The sequence below is a fragment of the Typopeltis vanoorti genome, chromosome 6 (genome assembly GCF_054136105.1).
Source record: "Typopeltis vanoorti isolate ZY-2024b chromosome 6, IOZ_Tvanoo_1.0, whole genome shotgun sequence".
NCBI classification, from domain to species: Eukaryota; Metazoa; Arthropoda; class Arachnida; order Uropygi; family Thelyphonidae; genus Typopeltis; species Typopeltis vanoorti.
The window spans coordinates 102756138-102776875 of record NC_143554.1 but is presented as its reverse complement, the minus strand read 5'-3'; the positions used below and the strand labels follow the sequence as shown (position 1 = coordinate 102776875).

At 34.0% G+C, this 20738-nt stretch overlaps 1 protein-coding gene across 2 annotated transcripts in view; it reads left to right on the top strand.

Moving 5' to 3' along the window:
* LOC150105765 (alpha-1,3-mannosyl-glycoprotein 4-beta-N-acetylglucosaminyltransferase B-like) overlaps positions 1-20390 on the top strand; it is a 305129-nt gene extending 284739 nt beyond the window's left edge. For both annotated transcript variants that reach the window (XM_090393561.1, XM_090393560.1), the window contains exon 12: positions 18161-20390. In XM_090393561.1, coding sequence (XP_090249687.1) covers positions 18161-18208 — 48 coding nt within the window. In that variant the 3' untranslated portion in view covers positions 18209-20390. The remainder of the gene's footprint in view (positions 1-18160) is intronic.
* The last annotated feature ends 348 nt before the right edge of the window (positions 20391-20738 follow it).

Here is a 20738-nt window from a genome sequence, read left to right as displayed (position 1 = left end):
ATCCGTGGCACATCCGAAAAAATAGCCAAGATTCTAAAAAAGTACAACCTACACACAGCATATAAACCCCACCGCAAACTTGCTACCCTTATCCGTTTAAGGATAAGGGTAGCAAGTTTATAACATTATGTCTTCACAGCACTTAAGCCTCTATACACGAAGCTCACCAAGAATATTTCAGATAATTAATTACCCTTGGGGTGCTTAACAGTCAAAGCTGTAAAACTGAGAGGAGACCTCCCCATAGCCTTTAAAAGAATGCGGAGAACCAACCAGGGCTACTGACCTAATGTCCAATCCTCACCTTCTTGTGGTGCACCCTGTTTGGTATCTACCTGAATACTGAATGAAAGAGAATGGACTGGCTGGCAATTTGGGATTTAGTCGACCAAATTGTATTCCTATTGGTTAAACCAAAATACAAAATGATGGTACAACATGACAAAATTTCATGCCAGTTGGGGCATCGCTCGGTCAAACAAGGCCCCCGTTGTTTTTGCCAGGGAACCAAGGTGAACAGCGAAAAGTCAGCTACTTGAACAAATCTGAAAACACACCCCCCCAACACAACATCACCAGAGTTAAAGATCGATACTATCAACATAAGAAGCCTGAATGGCAAAGAAAGGGAGCTAACGGAGGAATTAGATAAGTACCAGATCGACATGATAGGGGTGACTGAAACAAAAAAGACAAAAACTGGTGAGATCTTTCTGAGCAATAAATACAAAATGTTATATTCAGGCAATGACAATCAAGGAAAAGGAGTAGCCATAATATTCAACACAAAATACGAGGCTCATCTTCTTGAATGGCAGGCAGTGTCAAGTAGAGTGATTTGGGCAAATATCAGAATGGGTCAACTGGACAATGAGACATTTGTGCCTATGGTCCCACAGAAGGTTCTACTAAGGTAGAAGTGGAGGAATTTTTTGAGGCTTTAGAAAAAGCTACTGACACAATGAAAAATGAAAAGTTGGTCCTTGTTGGGGATCTAAATAGTAGAGTAGGAAGTGATTGTCAGACATACAAAAATATTTGGGAAAAATTTGGAGAAAAGAGGAAAGTTAATAATAATGGCAAATACCTGTTGGATTTCTGCTCATGACATGGACTGGTTATTACTAACACCATGTTCCAACATAAAAATGTGCACAAATTCACATGGAGAGAAGAGGCAAGGAATAAGAAAAGTCTCATTGACTATGTTATTGTTGATAGCGATGTTTTCTTCCTGGTGCAGGACACCAGAGTGTACAGAGGATTTGAAATTGGAAGTGATCACTATTTAGTCTTGAGCAGGATAAAATTGAATTTCATATTGAAAGAATGACATGTAAGAAACTTTTAAAGCAAATAAAAGTTGAGCAGTTCCCAGATGTGGACTGTCGACTAAAATACACAAAGATTATTGATGGAAAAATGAAAGAGTTTGAGAACAGGAACCAAACCTTGGAGTTTCAGTGGCAAACCTTGAAGAAAATCCTGATTGATTCAGCTAGAAAGGCATGTAGTGAAGTTGTCTGCAAGGATAGAAAAATTAGAACTCCATGGTGGACAACAGGAAGTTAAAGATGTAGTGAAGGAAAAGAAGAAAGCATATCAAAAGTTCCTGGCAAATAAGTCAGCATTTACTTTTACAGAATACAGAGACAAATGCAAGAAAGCTAAGCAGTGTGTAAAACTAGCTAAACAAAAGTCACTGGAGGACTTTTGCAAGAACATAGAAAATAAATATCAAGAAGGTGGCAAAATATTCTGGAGGTTGCTGAAGAAGCTTAGGAATGGAGGAAAGAGTGCTGTAAAAGGAGTTAGAGATGATAAAGGCGACATGAAAATGGGAGAAAAAGATATCCTTGAAGTATGGAGTAATTACTTTGAAAAATTGCTAAACAAAACAATCAGTGATAGTACAGCAGTAAAAAACACTGCCCAATCATGCAATCAGGAATGCATATCTACTGAAGTAGAAAAAGCTATCAAAAGCCTGAAATATGGAAAGGCAGCAGGGGTAGATGATATTCGACCAGAAATGCTGAAGTATGGTGGTATAAAAGTCTTACAGTGGCTGCACTGCATAGTTCAGAATGCCTGGACAGAGGGACGAATTCCAGACGATTGGAGTAGAGCTCTCATAGTACACATATATAAAAGGAAAATAAAACTGAATGTGAGAATTACAGAGGTATATCCCTATTGAGTGTTCCTGGTAAGATATATGCAAATATACTTGAGAAATGGTTGAGAAGAAAAGCTTGGTGAAGAACAAGCTGGATTCAGGTCAAATAGAGGCTGTCAGGATCAGATCTTCACTTTATAACAAATAGAGGAGAAATCATGGGAATAAAATGGGTGGAGAAATGTCAGCTGTTTGCTTTATGGAGACGATGTTAGACTTCTAAATAAATCTGCTACAAGTCTGCAAGATTCTCTGACTAAATTGAATAACTGTTTTAATAGATATGTTATGAAGGTCAGCAATAAAAAGACAATGAAAATACGTAGAATCGTTGAAAATGCCAACTGTGTTTTGAATGGGGAATCTGTGGACATTTCAGCTACTTAGGCATGATTTTTAGTGAAGATGGTAAATTAAATATGGAAATAGAGAACAGAATCAACAAAGCTGGTATGGTAGGAAGCCAATTGAATAAACTCATATGGAATAAGAGAGAAATTAGTTGGAACCGTAAATTAGCTGTATACAAGACAGTGTTCAAACCCGTTTTAACTTATGGATCTGAGAGCTGGGTCAGAAGTAAAACACTTCACCAAAGACTAGAGACTGCAGATATGAGAAAGATTAGAGGCATTAACAGATGGCATCAATGGCAATATTATATTAAAAACGAGAATATTAGCAAAGAACTTGACATTGTCGGCATCTAGGAATGCGTTAGCAGAGCTAATCTCAGGTGGTTTGGTCACTTAAACAGAATGGGCAAGGAAAGATTAGCAAAACAAGTGTTCTCTGCCAAGTTGGCAGGAAAACGACCCAGAGGAAGACCAAGATATATAGGTGGATTGATACAGTACAAAGTGCCTTAGAAGATAGAAATATAAGATCTGGTAATGTTATAGTCTTGACAAGTAACAGACTGATTTGGAGGAAAACTGTAGATAGGAAGTTAGTAATGATGTAAATTTTTCATGTAGTACTATCATATCCTGTACACCTGCCGTGTACCCTTTAGAAGGGTACATGGCAGGAATTTGATGATGATGATTAATTACCCTTGGAAGATATTTCTTACTTGTGTTTGCTACTAATGTGTCTTTATATTTGATTAAGACTCCTGCGTTATTAATACTTCCTTATTTTTGTTATTTGATTTTTTTTTTGGATTTATTTTTCTTTTATGACATTCTTAGTTTCTTATATGACCTATCAGTTTGACTATTAATTTTATGTGAGGATTATTTTCAGATTTGTTTTTAATGACCTGTGATTGTGGCAGAAAAAGTTGAGCTAAAATAGCATGGACATGCTTCGTTGTAGTGGATGTGGTTCTTTTAATATTTTTGTTGTCATTTTGATGAATACCTTAAATAATTACTAAGTTCACTCACTGCACTTAGTATGTCCTTTTCTGAAATAATTTCTTAAATTACCACTTACTTTGGCAATGTTATACAGCGAATGAGGGCTTTCTTGAACTCAATTTTGGTGCATGCCGACATCTTAGTGTTTTCTTTTAGTTAAAATTGCAATACTATAACGTTTCGACTTGAGCTCCTAAGTTTTTATAAGGTACAACATTTAAGAAAAATATACCTACAGTTTTTTTTTGCTTGTTCGCAGTAGTGACACTTCCATTGATTTAACCTTCAGAGGACTGTTGTTTAAGATCTTTGTCCCTTCCTTGAGGCAGGAGTTGGGGAGGAGGGAGTTTTGCTAGCTTTTGCCATGGTAGCTAATCCTATGATGAGAGAGACGTTGTCTTTAAGGATAACTGAACAATGTATACATCTCATGAGTGGTGTTTGAATCAGAAGGGTAGAATAAGTTCACTCATCAGCTTTGAATTTTGATACTGGGGAGTAAATTATTAACTGTTTTAAAGAACACTGTACAGGCTATCAGTTTGTTACTTGATTCATCCAGTTTTTCTGTTTGATACTACACAAAATTAGGTAAAAAAGAGGAGCAATCAGAGGCATGTTCAAACACTCATGTTCTCTCTCTCTCTTTCTGTGCACGCGTACATGCATGCATGCATTTGTGCATGCACAGGCATGAAGTATTATCAAATTGCCCTAGTAGCTATAATGCATCACCTTTCCCTAGATATGTCCGAAAGAAAGTATGTTATGTATTATGAACTAAAACAGCTTGATTCAAAATCATTTGCCTCTATCCCTATATATACAAAGGCCTAGTTGTAATGACACTTCACATGCAAACTTTTGTTTGCTCACACTTGAAAACTAAATAAATGCAGCAGTCATAATGGATTATGACTGCTGCATTGATTTAGCTGTCAGTTTCTCTGCGAGTATAGCTCCCACTAATGAGATCTCAAATAAAGATTGAAACGAAATGTTGACTTCACATAATGCATAGCAATATCCATGTCCAAAAAAAAGAAGTGTGCTGTGAAGATACTTAAGAAGATATCCACTCTTGGATAATGGATTAAAATCAAGATTATAATCTCTTGTCTAGTATAACTTACTTTGTAATTATGCAAAAACTTTCAGTGACTTATGGGAAAATGTAAAGAGATAAATATCATAGTTGAGAAATTGTGAAAATGTAACAGATCTCTGTTAACTTTCATGGATCTGGAAAAGGCATTTAATAAGGTGCCAAGAAGCAAACATTTCGATTATATGATGTAAATGGGAAGTTATACAGAATAATAATTTTCCTGTACTAAGTTGTAGGTCTGCTGTTAGAATTGAAGGATATATGTACAGGAAGATGATTTGATGCAAAATCAGATGTGTGATAATGCCACACACTGTCACTTCTGTTATTCATCCAAACATATCACATTATTAAAGAAATTTTAATTATTAAATCTGATGCAATCAGAAATAATAAATAAATTGCTCTATTTTATGTAGATGATGTTATAATTCATAAATAAATTCATACAAGTCTGCATGATTCCTTGTGTGTAAAGGTACTTGTAGCATAACTATAAAACAACAAAATTACATAACTGCAGTAATAAATTTAATTAAGATTAGAATCTCAGATTTTTTTTGGGGGGGGAGAGAATTATTCCAATTAAGGTTTGACCAATGTAAAAGGGCTTCACAACTTTCTGTCAAAAAGACTTTCATATTTAAAACTGCTTCTATAAAGGACTAGTTTCATCCCACAGGATGCTGTGTTTAGTGTCAGTACTATGCTGTGCTTTACCAGGCCCTTTGAGGTTTCATGGATTCAATGCAGTAGTGATGTTCATTAATTATTTTTTCCACAAAATTGCCTGTCTACCCAAAGTATGCGAAATTACATTCACAAGGGATCTGGTAAACAGCAGCTAAAGTTTGAGGTGACAATTTGTCTTTTGCAGAAATATTAATTTCTAGCACATGGCAACTATTTTTAATTGCAAATTGCTGTATGTACCTTGAATTCCTGTTCTTTGATTTGCTTGTTGTTGTTTCCACACACACTGATGATGTACTCTTATTTTATTATTATTATTATGCGACACCTCCAGGGAATTCAAGGATTCATCGTGGGAGGGCACTCTACTTCACTAAATACATCGTTCCCTCTCCACTACTACTAAATTCTCCTACTATGACACATCTACCATCAACACTATCTACTACCCATCATCATCAACAACAATTTTTATCTATAAATTACATGTGTTCTGAAAGCCAATTTGTTTTTATGTGGAATGAAACACCCGAGTTTCCAGGAGAAAAAACTCTGCCACCTCTGTATGGGATTGGTTAACTCATCTTCAATTGAAAAAGCCCATATAAGGATTCTCCTTGTCACAACAAGAATCAAACCTAGGTCTTTTTCAATCAAAGGGCGCAATGTTCTGGATTATATTACAAGACAATGAAGAAACAAAATAATCCAATAATACAATTTAAAAATTTCACAAAAGAAAATAAAAATCATGGCATTTAAAGGTTGATATCATATTAGATCAAACATTGTTATAGATAATTATAACATTATTATAACATTATAACATAATTATAGCAGATAATTATTTAGGCTGTATAATAACATATCTAACAGATAAAGATGTAGATGAAAAAAATAAAGAAATCTCAGAATATCTGTGGAACAATTACAAGGACACTGAATAAAAAAAAAAAAAAAAAAAAAAGATAAGAAATCAACTAAAATTTTATAAAGTAATGGCCACTCCCACTCTATTATATGGGTCAGAAACATGACTGTTAATAAGAAAGATGAAAGTAAAATACCAGCTACAGAGATATGATATTTTTAAAAGCAATTAAAGGATACACAAAATTGAACCATACAAGAAATGAAGACACGGGAAAAGAGCTAGATATTTACGATGTAAATGAAAAGATCATGGAATATATAGAGAAATGGAAAGAACGTCTATTGACGATGAAAAAAAATATCAGCTACCAAAAGAGGCGAATAGATATAGACCAAGGGGAAAAGAGAGAGAGTGGAAGAACAGCTGTGAGATGAAAGACTAGTGAAGCCAGAACAGGCAAATGCCTAATTCTTGAAGAGAGGAAGAAGGTAAAGGGCCATTCTAGTAACAAATTACATTTCCAAAAAAAAAAAAAATCAATGCTGTTTTACTTATCTTCCAATTCTTATTTGTTGACTCCTTGGAATTGGTTTTCGTACAAAGTAAATGTTCTCCAAACAGTGGCACAGCATCACTGATCCCTTTACAGAACTACTATTGATTCATTGGGACGTATCATTAAAAAAATGGGGAGAGGTTTGGGCAAGTACATTTTTTGTGGAAGGAATTTTGCATAATTTGTTAGAGAAATTTAATATTTCTAATATTTGATATTGGTTTTTATTATTGGAATTTTTAATATTAATTAAATCTCTGGTTATCATCATGTTTTTATATTAATACCATGGCGTGGTGATTAATACTGATGAAAATGTCTAATTGCTCTGACATAAAACTAATTACCTTATATTCCATAAAATTTTGTCATAATGAATAAGTCTTTGGTCTACACATGTTATTAATTTATAATAATGCAAGGGGTGCCAATTCTGAACAGATTTTGATTGAATTGAATATTTGGGGTGTTTTCTAAAATATGTAAATCCACCTCAGTTTTGATTTAAATTGGCCTCATATTTAGTACAAGAGTAAGAAAAAATAATTAAAAAATGATATGATGAAATTTATTTCTCACATGTAACAATGTTTACTTCCTCCTCTCCAATACTTATAGTAAAGTTCATATTAAATAACTTGAATAAAAGATTTTTGAACAAAAAATAGTAGTGAAGTATCATACCTGCTGAATTTGCTATTTCTCGGCTTTCTGCCATCAACTTAAGAAATTCTCATGATTCTAAAATAAAGATGATTATTAACCATTTTAAAGGAATGGTTCAAAATTAAGGTATTATGCATGAAGTTAGTTATACATCAGAATCTTGATGTCATCCTTAAATCACTTGAGTCCCATCAGGACAGATTACCATTTTTCTTCAATTATTTATTACAAATTAATGTAATAAATTATATTTTCAAAAAAAAAAAAAAGTTACTGTTCATCCTATTATTTACTTTTCTTTTATGATTCTAACAAAAGAAATCTTCTCAGGCTATAAACTAGCATCACTAATCACTTTACAGAACTCCTGTTAACTTATTTGGATATCATAAAAAAAATGTTGGAGCCAGTGACGAGTACAATTTTTGCATGGTGAGTAGTGTTTTGCTTAAAAAATTTCTGATGCGCTAGGAAATACTTTCTCTTTTTTTGTGGCAGATGTATTCACCTGTTATTCTCATTGGTGATGCCACCATTGAGAATGATATGATAATGATGCCAACGTTGATATGCTTTCCTTTATGGACTGAAATACAGTATCGGTACCTTAATAATGAGGAGTATTTGGTTTTGCTCTGGAGGGACTACTAGCTTGTTTCCGGAACATTACCATCATTGTTTCGTTGGACAGATTTGAATCAAATGAGGGAAGAGGATAAGAAGTTGGTTTGTTGATTTTGGAGCTGAATATTATATGGATGTTGACTAGCAGCTGCCCATATTTGTATGTGATTTAGAGGTAAGTGGAGGTATAGCAGTGACCAGTTCTCCATGGAAATACTTGTAGAAAAAACATAATACAGAAACAGAGTATCTGTGGGAACACTTAGTTAGTGGAGTCAGTGAGAAAAGGGTCATTTATTAAGCAAATATCTCTCTTCAGATACAACCTAGCATTCTGAGTTTTTGATGCGCCACTTCAGATGTGAGAATGGTATTATAAAGTTAGATTTGGGATTTATAAGAGTTAGAAGTTGAGCAGAAGATAATTAATGTTTAGAACAAAATAATACCAGCTTTTTTGAAGCTGGTATTATTTACTTTGACTAGATGTGAAAATCAGTCCAGGAAGAGATAATTATCTTCAAGCCACTTGAGAATGGCTAGAACATTGTTTAAAGCATTGGCCATAGAAGATATTGTAGCTCGAGTCATCTGGGCATTACAAAGATTTGTGAATGATAAATAGGAATCTGGTGTGCTGTTATCAGTGAAGCCATGGCTTTGATAAGATGTTAGTGAGAAAGATTGATACATATATGAGAGAGAGATTAGGTGAAAGCAGTTATTCAGCATAGATGAAAAAATTGCATGAGGGATCTATCCACTATAACAAACAATGAACAACCAGGGAGAGAAAGTTGGCAATCCACTTCCATATGGTAAGAGGGGAACCCTAAGATAGCATCTTGAAAAAAAGGCTGCAATGCAAGTCATATGCCTTGGAATATCGGGAAATGACCATATGGGATTCTCCAAATCTTTCTATGGCTTCTGCAATAAGGTGGGTAAGGTTAGCAAGGAGGTCTGCTTCAGCATATGAATAGTAGAATCCCCCATCGATGATCAGTGATTAACTGATGGTCTCTGGGTAGTGAAGCAGCTGGTTGTATTGAGATGAGGTGAGGGCATTGGACAATAGTTTCATGGCTGACTTTTATCTATAACTGGATAGATTCAGTTGGGTAGATGCCAAGTGAGTAGGGCAGCTTATAAAGGCAGTGAAGAATTGTTGTTAATTCTGAGTACAAGCTCTTAGTACAGCTGGAGGGACACCATCTGGTCCAGAGGGCTTATTAGTATCAAGAGGCATACTGAGAGTGGTTTGTGGAACAGAGATGTATTTGTCCTTGGCTGTCTAAACAAAATTGGAAAAAAAACCGATGCCATATGGCCTGCCTTATCTTTAGGAGGTGTTGGTAGAAGTTTTGTCCAACAGCCTTGACATTAGGGATTGCAAATTTACTAACTTTCTCAATCACTGGTAATTCAGTAAAATTTTCATAAATACTGGTTTATCAGTGATTTCTTACATTTTTTTTTAATTTTAAAGTTATATAAAAGATAATCATAAATATTAAGCCAAAATTTCAGTGAAACAAAACATGACAAAATACAAAATATTTTTAAACGAATGCATAGAAAACATAACTTATCAAGGCTGGTGTCTCCTAATTAATCTAATTTTTGTACAAATTAAGCCACCAATGGAGAAAGCACTCTCAGATTCAGCACTTGCTGGTTGCCTGGTCATTGGGAAATCAAAAGCCATTTTTAAATATTTTCCTCTTAGTTTTTCTTCTTGAAAATATGTTGATTTTGATTCCTTTCTAATGACTTAGGTAGGCTTCAGTGCATTTTTTGCTTTTGAGTTGGATCTTCACAGGCTACTCCGGTTTTTGCTTTATCACTAATTGAAAAATTTCTTTCATTAATAACTCACCTGGTGCTGAAGGAACTGAATCTAAAGTTGCAGTGTCCTCAGACATAGCCTCATTAATATTAATTTCAATTGAATTTACTTTTTTTATTATTATAAAGTCATTCCGCTAGATCCACGGTTATTTTTGTTATTGTATTTGTATATGCTGTATATAAATTTAATAAAAGGGAATACATCCCCTGCTTTCCTCCTCCTAAACAGAAAAAAAGGATTTTTTTTCTTTTGTTTGAGTCTTACAGCTGAAGCATATAAGTCTGAGACCAGTGCCTTATTTCTGTAAATTGCACTTGTTCTTGGACAGTTCGCCTGTTTTGTGGGTTGGGAGGAAAAGCGAGTTTCAGGGGGGGGGGGGGGCCTTCCTTCCTTCCTTACTTTCTTTCTTCCTTCTCTGTATGAGACGTAGAAGGAAGGAAGTTTATCAATGTTTTTCAGTTGAAAAACACTGATAAATGTTCTTCACATCTTAGATGGAATTCGAAACTCAGATCTTTGTTTGTTTGCTAAAATATGATGCAATTTTTGATAGAGAATCCAAATCACTTAAAATCAATAATTTCAGTTCTAAGTTACCGAATCACCATTTTTTCTTTCCCCTTCTTTTAATAAGTTAATTTTTAGTTAATATATATATATATATATTAACTTTGATTTTTCTTAACACATTTTGTACATGCACACCTGCATCTCCTGCTTTAGTAAATTTAAAACAACACTATTACAAATTTTTATCCATGGTTACAAAAAAAAAAAAAAAAAACTATGCGATATCGCCTTTTAAAAATCAGATATGGAGTCGCATGAAATATTCTAAGTCTTATCTTTGACTTCACTATTGGACACAATATAAACAACTTGCACTGCTCGCTGTTTTGCATCTCTTCAATTTGTTAGAATGCAGAATCACAGGATATAATTTTGTCATTAATACACAGTCGAAATACTTGGACGCTTCTAACATGTTTGTAATAGGAATAAGTACTTCCAGAGAAACTAATAATTAATTTTATTTGATTAGTATGTTTAAACTAACCAATGATTTAAAAAAAAAAAACTTGTATGTATTGTTAGCTGGAATGAAAATTACCAGAAGAAAATCCCCTCCCCCCCCCCCCCCCCCAGAAGATACCATTACTCACAGCTGCAGGCAAATCAAAATAGAAGTTTTATTGCAACACTAAATTAAGAACAGTCTCCTAACAACCTGTTTTGAAGTAATTAACAAGAGAAATTTATTCATTCATGTCACTAAGTGCAGAAACAAACAGATTTATGTAATACAAATTTTCAAATGAAATGCAGCTTATTTTTTATTATTATTATTTTTACTTTTTTTTTATGACCTGAAGTAAGATATAACATTCTATTTCAGATTTTCTATGATACCAAGGAGTCTCCTTGATAGTATAGAAAATTTGGTTCGAAAGACCTGGGTTCAATTCCCATCCATTACATAAAGAACCTTTCTCTGGTCTCTTTCAACAAAAGGTGAGTTAGCTGGTTCATATGGAGGTATGAACCAGCTTTTTCACCCGGAAACTCGGGGGGGGGTTTGTCCCTCAGAGCAGGCGAAGCAGCCTCATGAACACACATGTATTTACAGCCATGACTACTTTCGACCCAGCCATAGTCCTGATTTATCAGCTAACACTTGCCTACAAAGTTACTAAGAAATGAGATTTTTAGAAATAAAAGCTTACTAAATTGAAACTGGCATGCCATATATGTTTTAACACCTTGTAAAAATGTGCTTGCCGGATGCCATAGTGACATGTTATATAGTTAAGAAAGTTCTTGCCTGACATAACCTGGTGTAGGTGTTGAGTTTACTAGTACTATAAAGTTAAGTTAATAAAATATTTGAGGTAGTAATGCAAGCAGTCAACTGCTAACAACATAAGCATGTGACTACACAACCATGTGACTCATTAAGGTCCATGCAGTTTATTCAAACAAGGAGCTATATTTAAAGTTTAACTATTTTATGTTAAACAATACAATTATTACAACATTATTATTATTATCATCAAATTCCTGCCATGTATCCTCAAGGGGTGTGCAGGATATGATAGTATTACATGAAAAATTTACATCATTACTAACTTCCTATCTATAATTTTCCTCCAAATCAGTCTGTTACTTGTCAAGACTCCAACATTATTAGATCTTATATTTCTATCATCTAAGGCACTTTGTACCGTATCAATCCATCTATATCTTGGTCGCCCTCTGGGTCGTTTTCCTGCCAACCTGGCAGAGAAAGCACTTGTTTTGCTAATCTTTCCTCGCCCATTCTGTTTAAATGACCCTACCACCTGAGATTAGCTCTGCTAACTCATTCCTGGATGCTGACAATGTCACGTTCTTTCCTAATATCCTCATTTTTAATATGATATTGCCAATGATGCCATCTGTTCATGCCTCTAATCTTTCTCAGGACTCTCATATCTGCAGTCCCTAGTCTTTGGTCAAGTGTTTGACTTCAAACCCAGCTCTCAGATCCATAAGTGAAAACTGGTTTGAACACTGTCTTGTATATATAGCTAATTTAGTGTTCAATTGAGTTTATTCAATTGAGTTCCTACCATACCAGCTTTGTTGCTTCTGTTGTCTATTTCCATATTTATTTTATGATCTACACTAAAAATCGTACCTAAGTAGCTGAAATGTTTTATTTGTTCCACAGGTTATCCATTCATGACGCAGTTGACATTTTCAATGCTTCTGCCTATTTTCATTATCTTTGTCTTGTGATTGCTGACCTTCATACCATATCTATTACAACAGTTATTCAATTTAGTCAGGGAATCTTGCAGACTTGTAGCAGATTTATTTAGAAGTATAACATCATCCGCATAATGCAAAGAGCTGAGATTAACACCTCCAATTTTGATATGAGGATTAATACCACTTTCCTTCATAATGTGATACATATAGATGATGAATAACAGAGGGGATAATGTACGCCCTTGTCTGACACCAGATTTAACATTAAACCATCTTCCTGTACTTCCATCAATTCTAACTGCTGACTTAGGACTCAAATAAAGACTAAGTATTGCTTGATATAATGCCACAATGACCCATATAACTGTAGCATATTGAATAGCTTCTCTCTTGGCACCTTGTCATATCTACAAAACTTAAAAAACAGATCTTTGTTATATTCCCATGATTTCTCAACTGTTTGTTATCATATAGTGAAGATCTGATCCTGAAAGCCTCTATTTGGCCTGAATCTAGCTTGTTCTTCACCAAGCATTTCTTCCACAATTCTTCTCAACCGTTTCTCAAGTATACTTGCATAAATCTTACCAGGAACACTCAGTAGGGAAATACCTCTGTAATTCTCACAATTCAGTTTTATTTCTGTTTTTATATTGGCCAGCCTAGCCGGCCGAGTGGTTAGAGTATCCACTTTCCAGCCATAAGGCCATGGGTTCAAATCCCGCCTTGGGCATGGATGTTTGTGATTGTCTGTGAAAATACCAGTGGTGGTCAGCAATAGATGGCGTTGGTGTGGTTGCGGTCATTTGGTGGGTTGAGTGGTGGAGACAGAGTTGTATAGCAGGTGTCTCCCTTGATGAATTCTTGGACTCATCAAGGGAGGCACCTGCTATATAGGTGCCTCCCTTGGATGTGTCACATAACCATAATATATGGGTACTCTAAGAGCTCTGCTCCAATCATTGGGAATTCGTCCCTCTGTCCAGGTCTTCTGAACTATGCAGTGCAGCTACTGTAAGACTTTTATACCTCCATACTTCAGCATTTCTGGTCTAATATTATCTACTCCTGCTGCCTTTCTACATTTCAAGCCTTTGATGGCTTTTTCTACTTCAAGTATGGATATGTATTCTGGAATGTATGCCTGTTGAGTGTTTTTTACCACAGTGCTATCACTGCTTGTTTCATTTAGCAATTTTTCGAAATAAATAATTACTCCATACTTCAAAGATATCTTTTTCTCCCGTTTTCATGTCACCTTTATCATCTCTAATACCTTTTACAGCACTATTTCCTCCATTTCTGAGCTTCTTCAACAACCTCCAGAATATCTTGTCACTCTTTGTCTTGATATTTATTTTCTATGTTCTTACCAAAGTCTTCCTATGACTTTTGTTTAGCTAGTTTTATGCACTGTTTAGCTTTCTTACATTTGTCTCTGTATTCTCTAAAAGCACAAATTGACTTATTTACCAGGAACATTTCATATGCTTTCTTCTTTTCCTTCACCGCCTGTTTAACTTCATGTGTCCATGGAGCTCTGAATTTTCTATCCTTGGTGACAACCTCACGACATGCCTCTCTGGCTGAATCAATCAATCTTTTCTTCAGAGTTTGCCACTGAATCTCCAAGGTTTGATTCCTGTTCTTAAACTCTCATTTTTTCTTCAATAATCTTTGTGTATTTTAGTCTACAGCATCTGAGAGCTGCTCAACTTTTATTCGCTTTAAAACTTTTTTATATGTTATTCTTTTCAATATGAAATTCAATTTTATCCTGCTCAAGACTAAACAGTGACCACTTGCAATTTCGAATTCTCTGTACACTGTTGTGTCCTGCACCAGGGAGAGAACATCTCTATCGACAATAACATAGTCAACGAGACTTTTCTTTTTCCTAATTTTTATGGTGGGACATGGTGTTAGTAATAACCAGTCCATGTCCTGAGCAAAAATCCAACAGGTATTTGCCATTATTATTAGCTTTGCGCTCTTTTCTCCAAATTTTCCCAAAATATTTTTGTATGTCTGACAATAATTTCCTACTTTGCTATTTAGATCCCCAACAAGGACCAACTTTTCCTTTTTCATTGGGTCAGTTGCTTTCTCTAAAGCCTCAAATTCCTCCACTTCTATCTTAGTAGAACCTTCTGTTGGATCATAGGCACAAATAAGTCTCATTGTCCAGTTCCCCATTCTGATATCTGCCCACATCACTCTGTGGGCAGATAGCAGAAATGCCTGAATATAACATTTTGTATTTATTGCGCAGAAAGATCTCACCAGTTTTTGTCTTTTTTTTTCTTTTTTTTTTTTTTTTCCCCGGTCACTCCTATTATGTCGATCTGGTACTTATCTAATTCCTCAGCTAGCCTCCATTTCTTTACCATTCAGGCTTCTTATGTCGATAGTACCAGTCTTTAATTGTGATGTTGAGTTGAGGGGTGTTTTCAGATTTGTTCCAGTAGCTGACTTTTTGCTGTTTCCCTGGTGAAAATAACAGGGGCTTGTTTAACCGGGCAATGCCCTTGCTGGCATGGAATTCTGTCATGTTGTACCATATTTTTGTATTTTGGTTTAAGCCAATAAGAATACAATTTGGTCAGCTAAATCCAAATTATTATTATTGCATAAAAATTGTTTTTTGATTTAGCACATTTGTTGGAAAACACATAATGATCAGGAAGTTTGAGCAGAATGTGTAATAATTACACCCATCCAAGCAATAATAATTTTAATTATTAAATCAGAGAAAGTGTTTTGATCATGAGAGTGGAAGCAATAATCAGGCCATCATTTAAAACCATGATTAAAAAAAAATCTAACTTTAAAGAATACAGACATATTGGTAAGCTTTGACATCACCTCACTGTTTGCCAATATTCCATTAAATGACAACCTTAACACTCTTAAAAAACGTTTTTCCATCTGATATCTTAGATCTCTTTTCCTTTGTCATCAATTCTGGTTATTTTTCTTGGAAGAAAAATAACCAGAATTGATGTTTCCTCCATTATCTGTTTGTAAATCAAAATTTACAAACAGATAATGGAGAATCGCTGTGGGTTCTCACCCCCCACCTGTTGCCAATTTTTATATGGAAAATTTTGTAAAACAAGCCATAGACTCATCCCCTCTCAAACCTTCTATCTGGCTAAGATATATAGATAATGTGTTCTCTATTTGGTCTCATGGCCCAGACATGTTAGACTCCTTTATCAGTCACCTCAACAGCCTACATCCAAGAATCCAGTTTACGATGGAAAAGGAAAATAACAATAGTTTACCCTTCCTAGACACCTTAGTAACATGCATTCCTAATGGTAACCTTTACTTCACTGTATATAGAAATCCTACTCACTCAAGCAGACACATTCATAAACTCTCCCCCTCCCTCAACAATATGGCATTATTAAAACTCTAACCAAGAGAGCCCACAATCTTTGTTCCAGTGGAACTGCCCTTTCAGACAAAATCAATCACATACACAACACCTTCCTTTCCAATGGCTACAGCAATTACAGAATTAAAAAAATAATCAGTTCCTTCTCCCATTTTCTGGCCATCTTTTCAGAAAGAGTTCAGAAATGCCATCACCATATCCCTACATCCATGGCACATCAGAAAAAATAGCCATCCTTAAAAAGAAAGCACAACTTCGACACGGTATTTAAGCCCCACCATAAACTTGCTATCATTATCCATTCTACCAAAGATCAGCTTACCCCCCCCCCCTCTCTCTCTCTCTCTGTGCCTGAGTTTATAAAGTACCCTGTTCCTGCAAGCTGTGTACCTTGAGACAGACAGGTGGATCAACAACCATCTGCTTAGAAGAGCACAAATCATACATCTACAATCACAACTATGGTCAATCTGGCCTAGCAGACCATGTTTTTTCTCCAGATACCCCCTCAGGATCTGGAGAAAAACACCATGCTCCACCATAGTAAATTCAAAAAAGAAAGACTATTTTTAGAATCTGCAACGGCACTCAGAAATCAACCGAATTTAAATAAATATGGTTGCATAAGACTTCTCAAAATTTGGGAAACATTAATTATCAGAGATCCTACCTTACATCCTAGGCCACCTACAAATGCTCACCACCTAGATAGGACTTTAGTGTCACCCATGTGCTTCACTTAGTATTGTACTGTATTTGAGTGTGTGTTACATTAGTTTTTTTGTAATCCATGAAGATGTCTCAGTGACCAAGATGAAATCTTGGAAGCATTAAAAATCAGTTTTAATCCTTTCCAAGTGCTGTATATATTCCATTAAGCTTCCAACATGATCCTCACAGCACTTAAGCCTCAACACGCAGACAAAAATCAGGCCATGGAAAAGAGAGAGAAATCCTGAAGTTTATTGTGTTCTGGTGCTGCTGGGGGAAACGGTGATCTATAGAAAAAGAAACAGAGCACTGAAAAATCTCTACACTCTTCTGATTTGGCATTGGCTTAATGCCAAATCAGAAAAGTGCGCACAATGCATGCAACTGATGCTAGTTAGAAACTGTTTCCCCCCTTAGAAGGCAATGCACTGTAGAACATGACTTGGTGAGATGAGTGATTTGCATGGATCACCTAAAGCAGCTGGAGGGAAACAAAGCTGGTGAGTCATTTTTAAGCTGTGCTTTGGCACAATATGACTTTTGCTCTTTTTGTGCCAATAAATCTTTAAACCAACCAACCATTTACAACTGATTACCTCAGAGGAGTAATCTTGAGTGGAACAGTCCTCTGTCCTAATTAAAAGCCATGCTGTCCCAAATAAGCAAAACAATTTTCTTTGGCAATTCTGTATTACAGGAATGTTGATTAAGCAGATCACCATGACCATTAGTGAATCTTCCCAAATACCCAATGCCCTTAAGTAGTCACAAATAAATGGAACATAAAATGTTAAATTAATTTAACATTTTATGTTCAGTTTCTTTGTGATCACTTAAGAGTACTGTTATTCAAATGTTCATCATTAAGTATGTGATCCAATACTGTAAATTGGGATTTGTCTGTTGGTTTTGTGTTTCATGTTTGTTTGAAGTGAGGGAAGAGGGAAGGTGAACAAAAGAAATACATTACGAAGGGATTTCATGTACAAGCTAAAATATGCTGATTATGAATGAAAATAAGAATTTAAGTCTTGACGTTTTAAGATACCATCAGAATTATGTATGTGTAAACAGTGAATAGTTTTATTTTTAACAGAATGCTCTCTGAGAATACTGGATTTATTAGAATTGATGAGAGAACCTATGGATATCAATGATATTTCATTTGCTTCTTTATTTGAATGCAAATAGCTGTATTTTTTTTCAGTTTTATATTTTGATAATTCATGAATCCATTATTTTTAATGGCTTCACTAAAAGGTTAGAAAATTTTCAATTTGGCAAATGATTATTTTTACTTGTCAAGTGTCTAAAATTGAAATTTTATATATCCCATTATTTAATAAAATTTAAATAACACATGCTAATTTCTGTCCTAGATCTTCATTCAGCCTGCAGATGTTAAAGGGAACTTCTTTGGACAATAACATTGGTTTTAGTTTTGCTCCCTGAAGTGCCATTGACTGATATGTTCCTTAATGAGTGCCTTGTACTTCCATTCTCTTTCAACCATGTTTAGCAAATTATTCAGAAACATTTATTGAAAAGCAGAAATAAGAAATAATTTAATATTATGTTAGTTATTTTACCATGTGATTGTCATTCCTTTTTTTTTTATGGGGATATATGTGTCTTAAAAGACAGGAAATTGTTGTTAATTTGGGGTATTAATTACTCAGAAGTTATTTTAAAAAAATTGTGTTATGTTAAAACATGTTACATTGTGCAGTCAAAATGTTGTTATCCCTTAGGTATGAAAGATGTACTTAGTATAAGAATGGCTAATTGTGACTTAAATGTGCAATATTTTTTCTTTCTTTCTTTCTTTCTCCCCCCCCCCCCTCTCTCTCTCCTTTTTTTTTAGGATATTTTAGAAGTAATTTTGTTTGTTATCCATGTTTGTAGAATAATCTTTTAGCAATGGCTTTTTAAATGAAGTTTCACATTATTTTCATTGTTCATTATTAATAAATATTTTGTTAACTAAACTATACTGTCTTAAGTTAGATAATGGTTGAGATAATTGTCATACCTTTTCAAAACTTGTAATTTATAAAGAAAAATATTCAGGCTCTAATAATAGGTTTATATGGTTAAAAAGTTGTTAATGTCATGCCAAATTTCTCTTTTCTTTGTTCTGCATTCATATGTATACAGACTTTAAGGGGAAGTGGGGGGGGGGGGATGAGACCATGTATATATCTTATGGATGTGTGGTTTTTCATTGCTCCTTCAGTGAGCATCTTCCAATAACCTGTGATAGGTGACATTCAAAAGTGTTGTCATTTAATTATTCAAAAAAAAAAAAAAAAAAAAAAAAAAATCACAAAAAAAAAAACTCTTAACTTGGTACTCAATGCAGTGGTGCAAGTGGCAATATTATCACCTGTCATTGTGTGTGTGTGTGTGTATAATTTTATATATATATATATATATATATATATATAACTATACAGAAAGATTAGTATGGTTGAATATATATTGCCTTGGGCTTGGTAAGTTGAAATTGTTTAAAACTTTTTTTGTTTGTCTAATTTAGTAATTCTTCTATAAAATTGCAATGTACATATACATATATATGCGTGCGTGTGTATGTGTCTTTATATTCATGAATGAGCCTTTATGTATTTACTACAAATTCATGTAACATTTTGCCTAAACAAAACACTGTTAAGTTCTGATATATTTATATATATATATATTTTTTTTTTTTTTTTAACCTTACATGCCGAAAACATGCAAAAGAGCTCTAGCTTTCTTTTTGTTTCTTCCTATTTTATTTTTATGAATTTGTAGAGGTTGTGCTAATAGCTGATGCACATCAGTAAAGACTTAACAGTGTTTGTGAACTTAAAAAAAAAAGTAGTATGTCACATTTAATTTACTTTAACTATTGAATGTTAAATGAGTTATATCTTAACGAAGTTAAGACTTATTTTAGGTGTTTACTTTTTTTTTTTTTTTGCCTCTCACATTCTTTGGTTGTTCTTTTGTGTAGATTTTATTTATTTTTGTAATGCATCTCATAGCAATCATTTTATGCTTTTTTTTTTTCAGTCTGCTTTTTTTGTTTTATATTAGTACTATTAATGATGAAATGTTGGTCAAATATGGCCATATTGATTAGAAAAACTTTTACTTATGAAAATGCATTTAAACGCAAACATTACTTTAAAATTGTCTCATTTTAAATCCACTGTCATTCATCTTTTTTTTCTAATAATCAATAAACTTTGAATAATTCATAAAATTCCCTTTAAAGAAAAGTAGCTGATTGATTACTAAAACAGTCAATAGTATAGCATTTTGTTACAGATATATGTGGTGCACTGTCTGTGATATATTTCTCTTTGCCCAGTCCTTACTTTATTTTAACCTACAAGATGAGTAGTAACTTGAAATATTGAAGGATGCATTTTTTTATTTCATTGTTAAAGTTAATGAATTTAATTTGAAATATGGGTAAAAGGTGTATCAGGAAGGCAGTGCTTTGTTAGCACTTATTGTTTGTTCTGTGATCTGATCTAAATGGTTTCCAAAAATTCAACTGCATAATTGTTATAAGTATCAGAGTCCCATTAAAAAAAATAAAAGATAATGATTATTTTTAATGTGCTGGCATATGTCTTTAAATTTCTTATAATTATATTAGCTTAATTTTTTTTAAATAATTAGGTAAATGATTTCTTGTATTGACTTTTATATTGGTAGATTTTTTAAACCTGTATTTAAATCAGCTTTGAACCAGTTTCATGTTAAGTCATTTTTAAAGTAAAAACATGTGAAATCATAAATCTGCAATTTTACTATGGTAAACAGTTCAGTAGATCTCATAGTATTTTTTTGATGCAGCTATGTTTAATATTTAAGTTTCCTAAAAAAAAACATGCTACCTGATAAATAGCAAGTTATTAAGCATAAGTTTTGGAATTCTTCTGGTTTTCTGTTAAGAAGGCA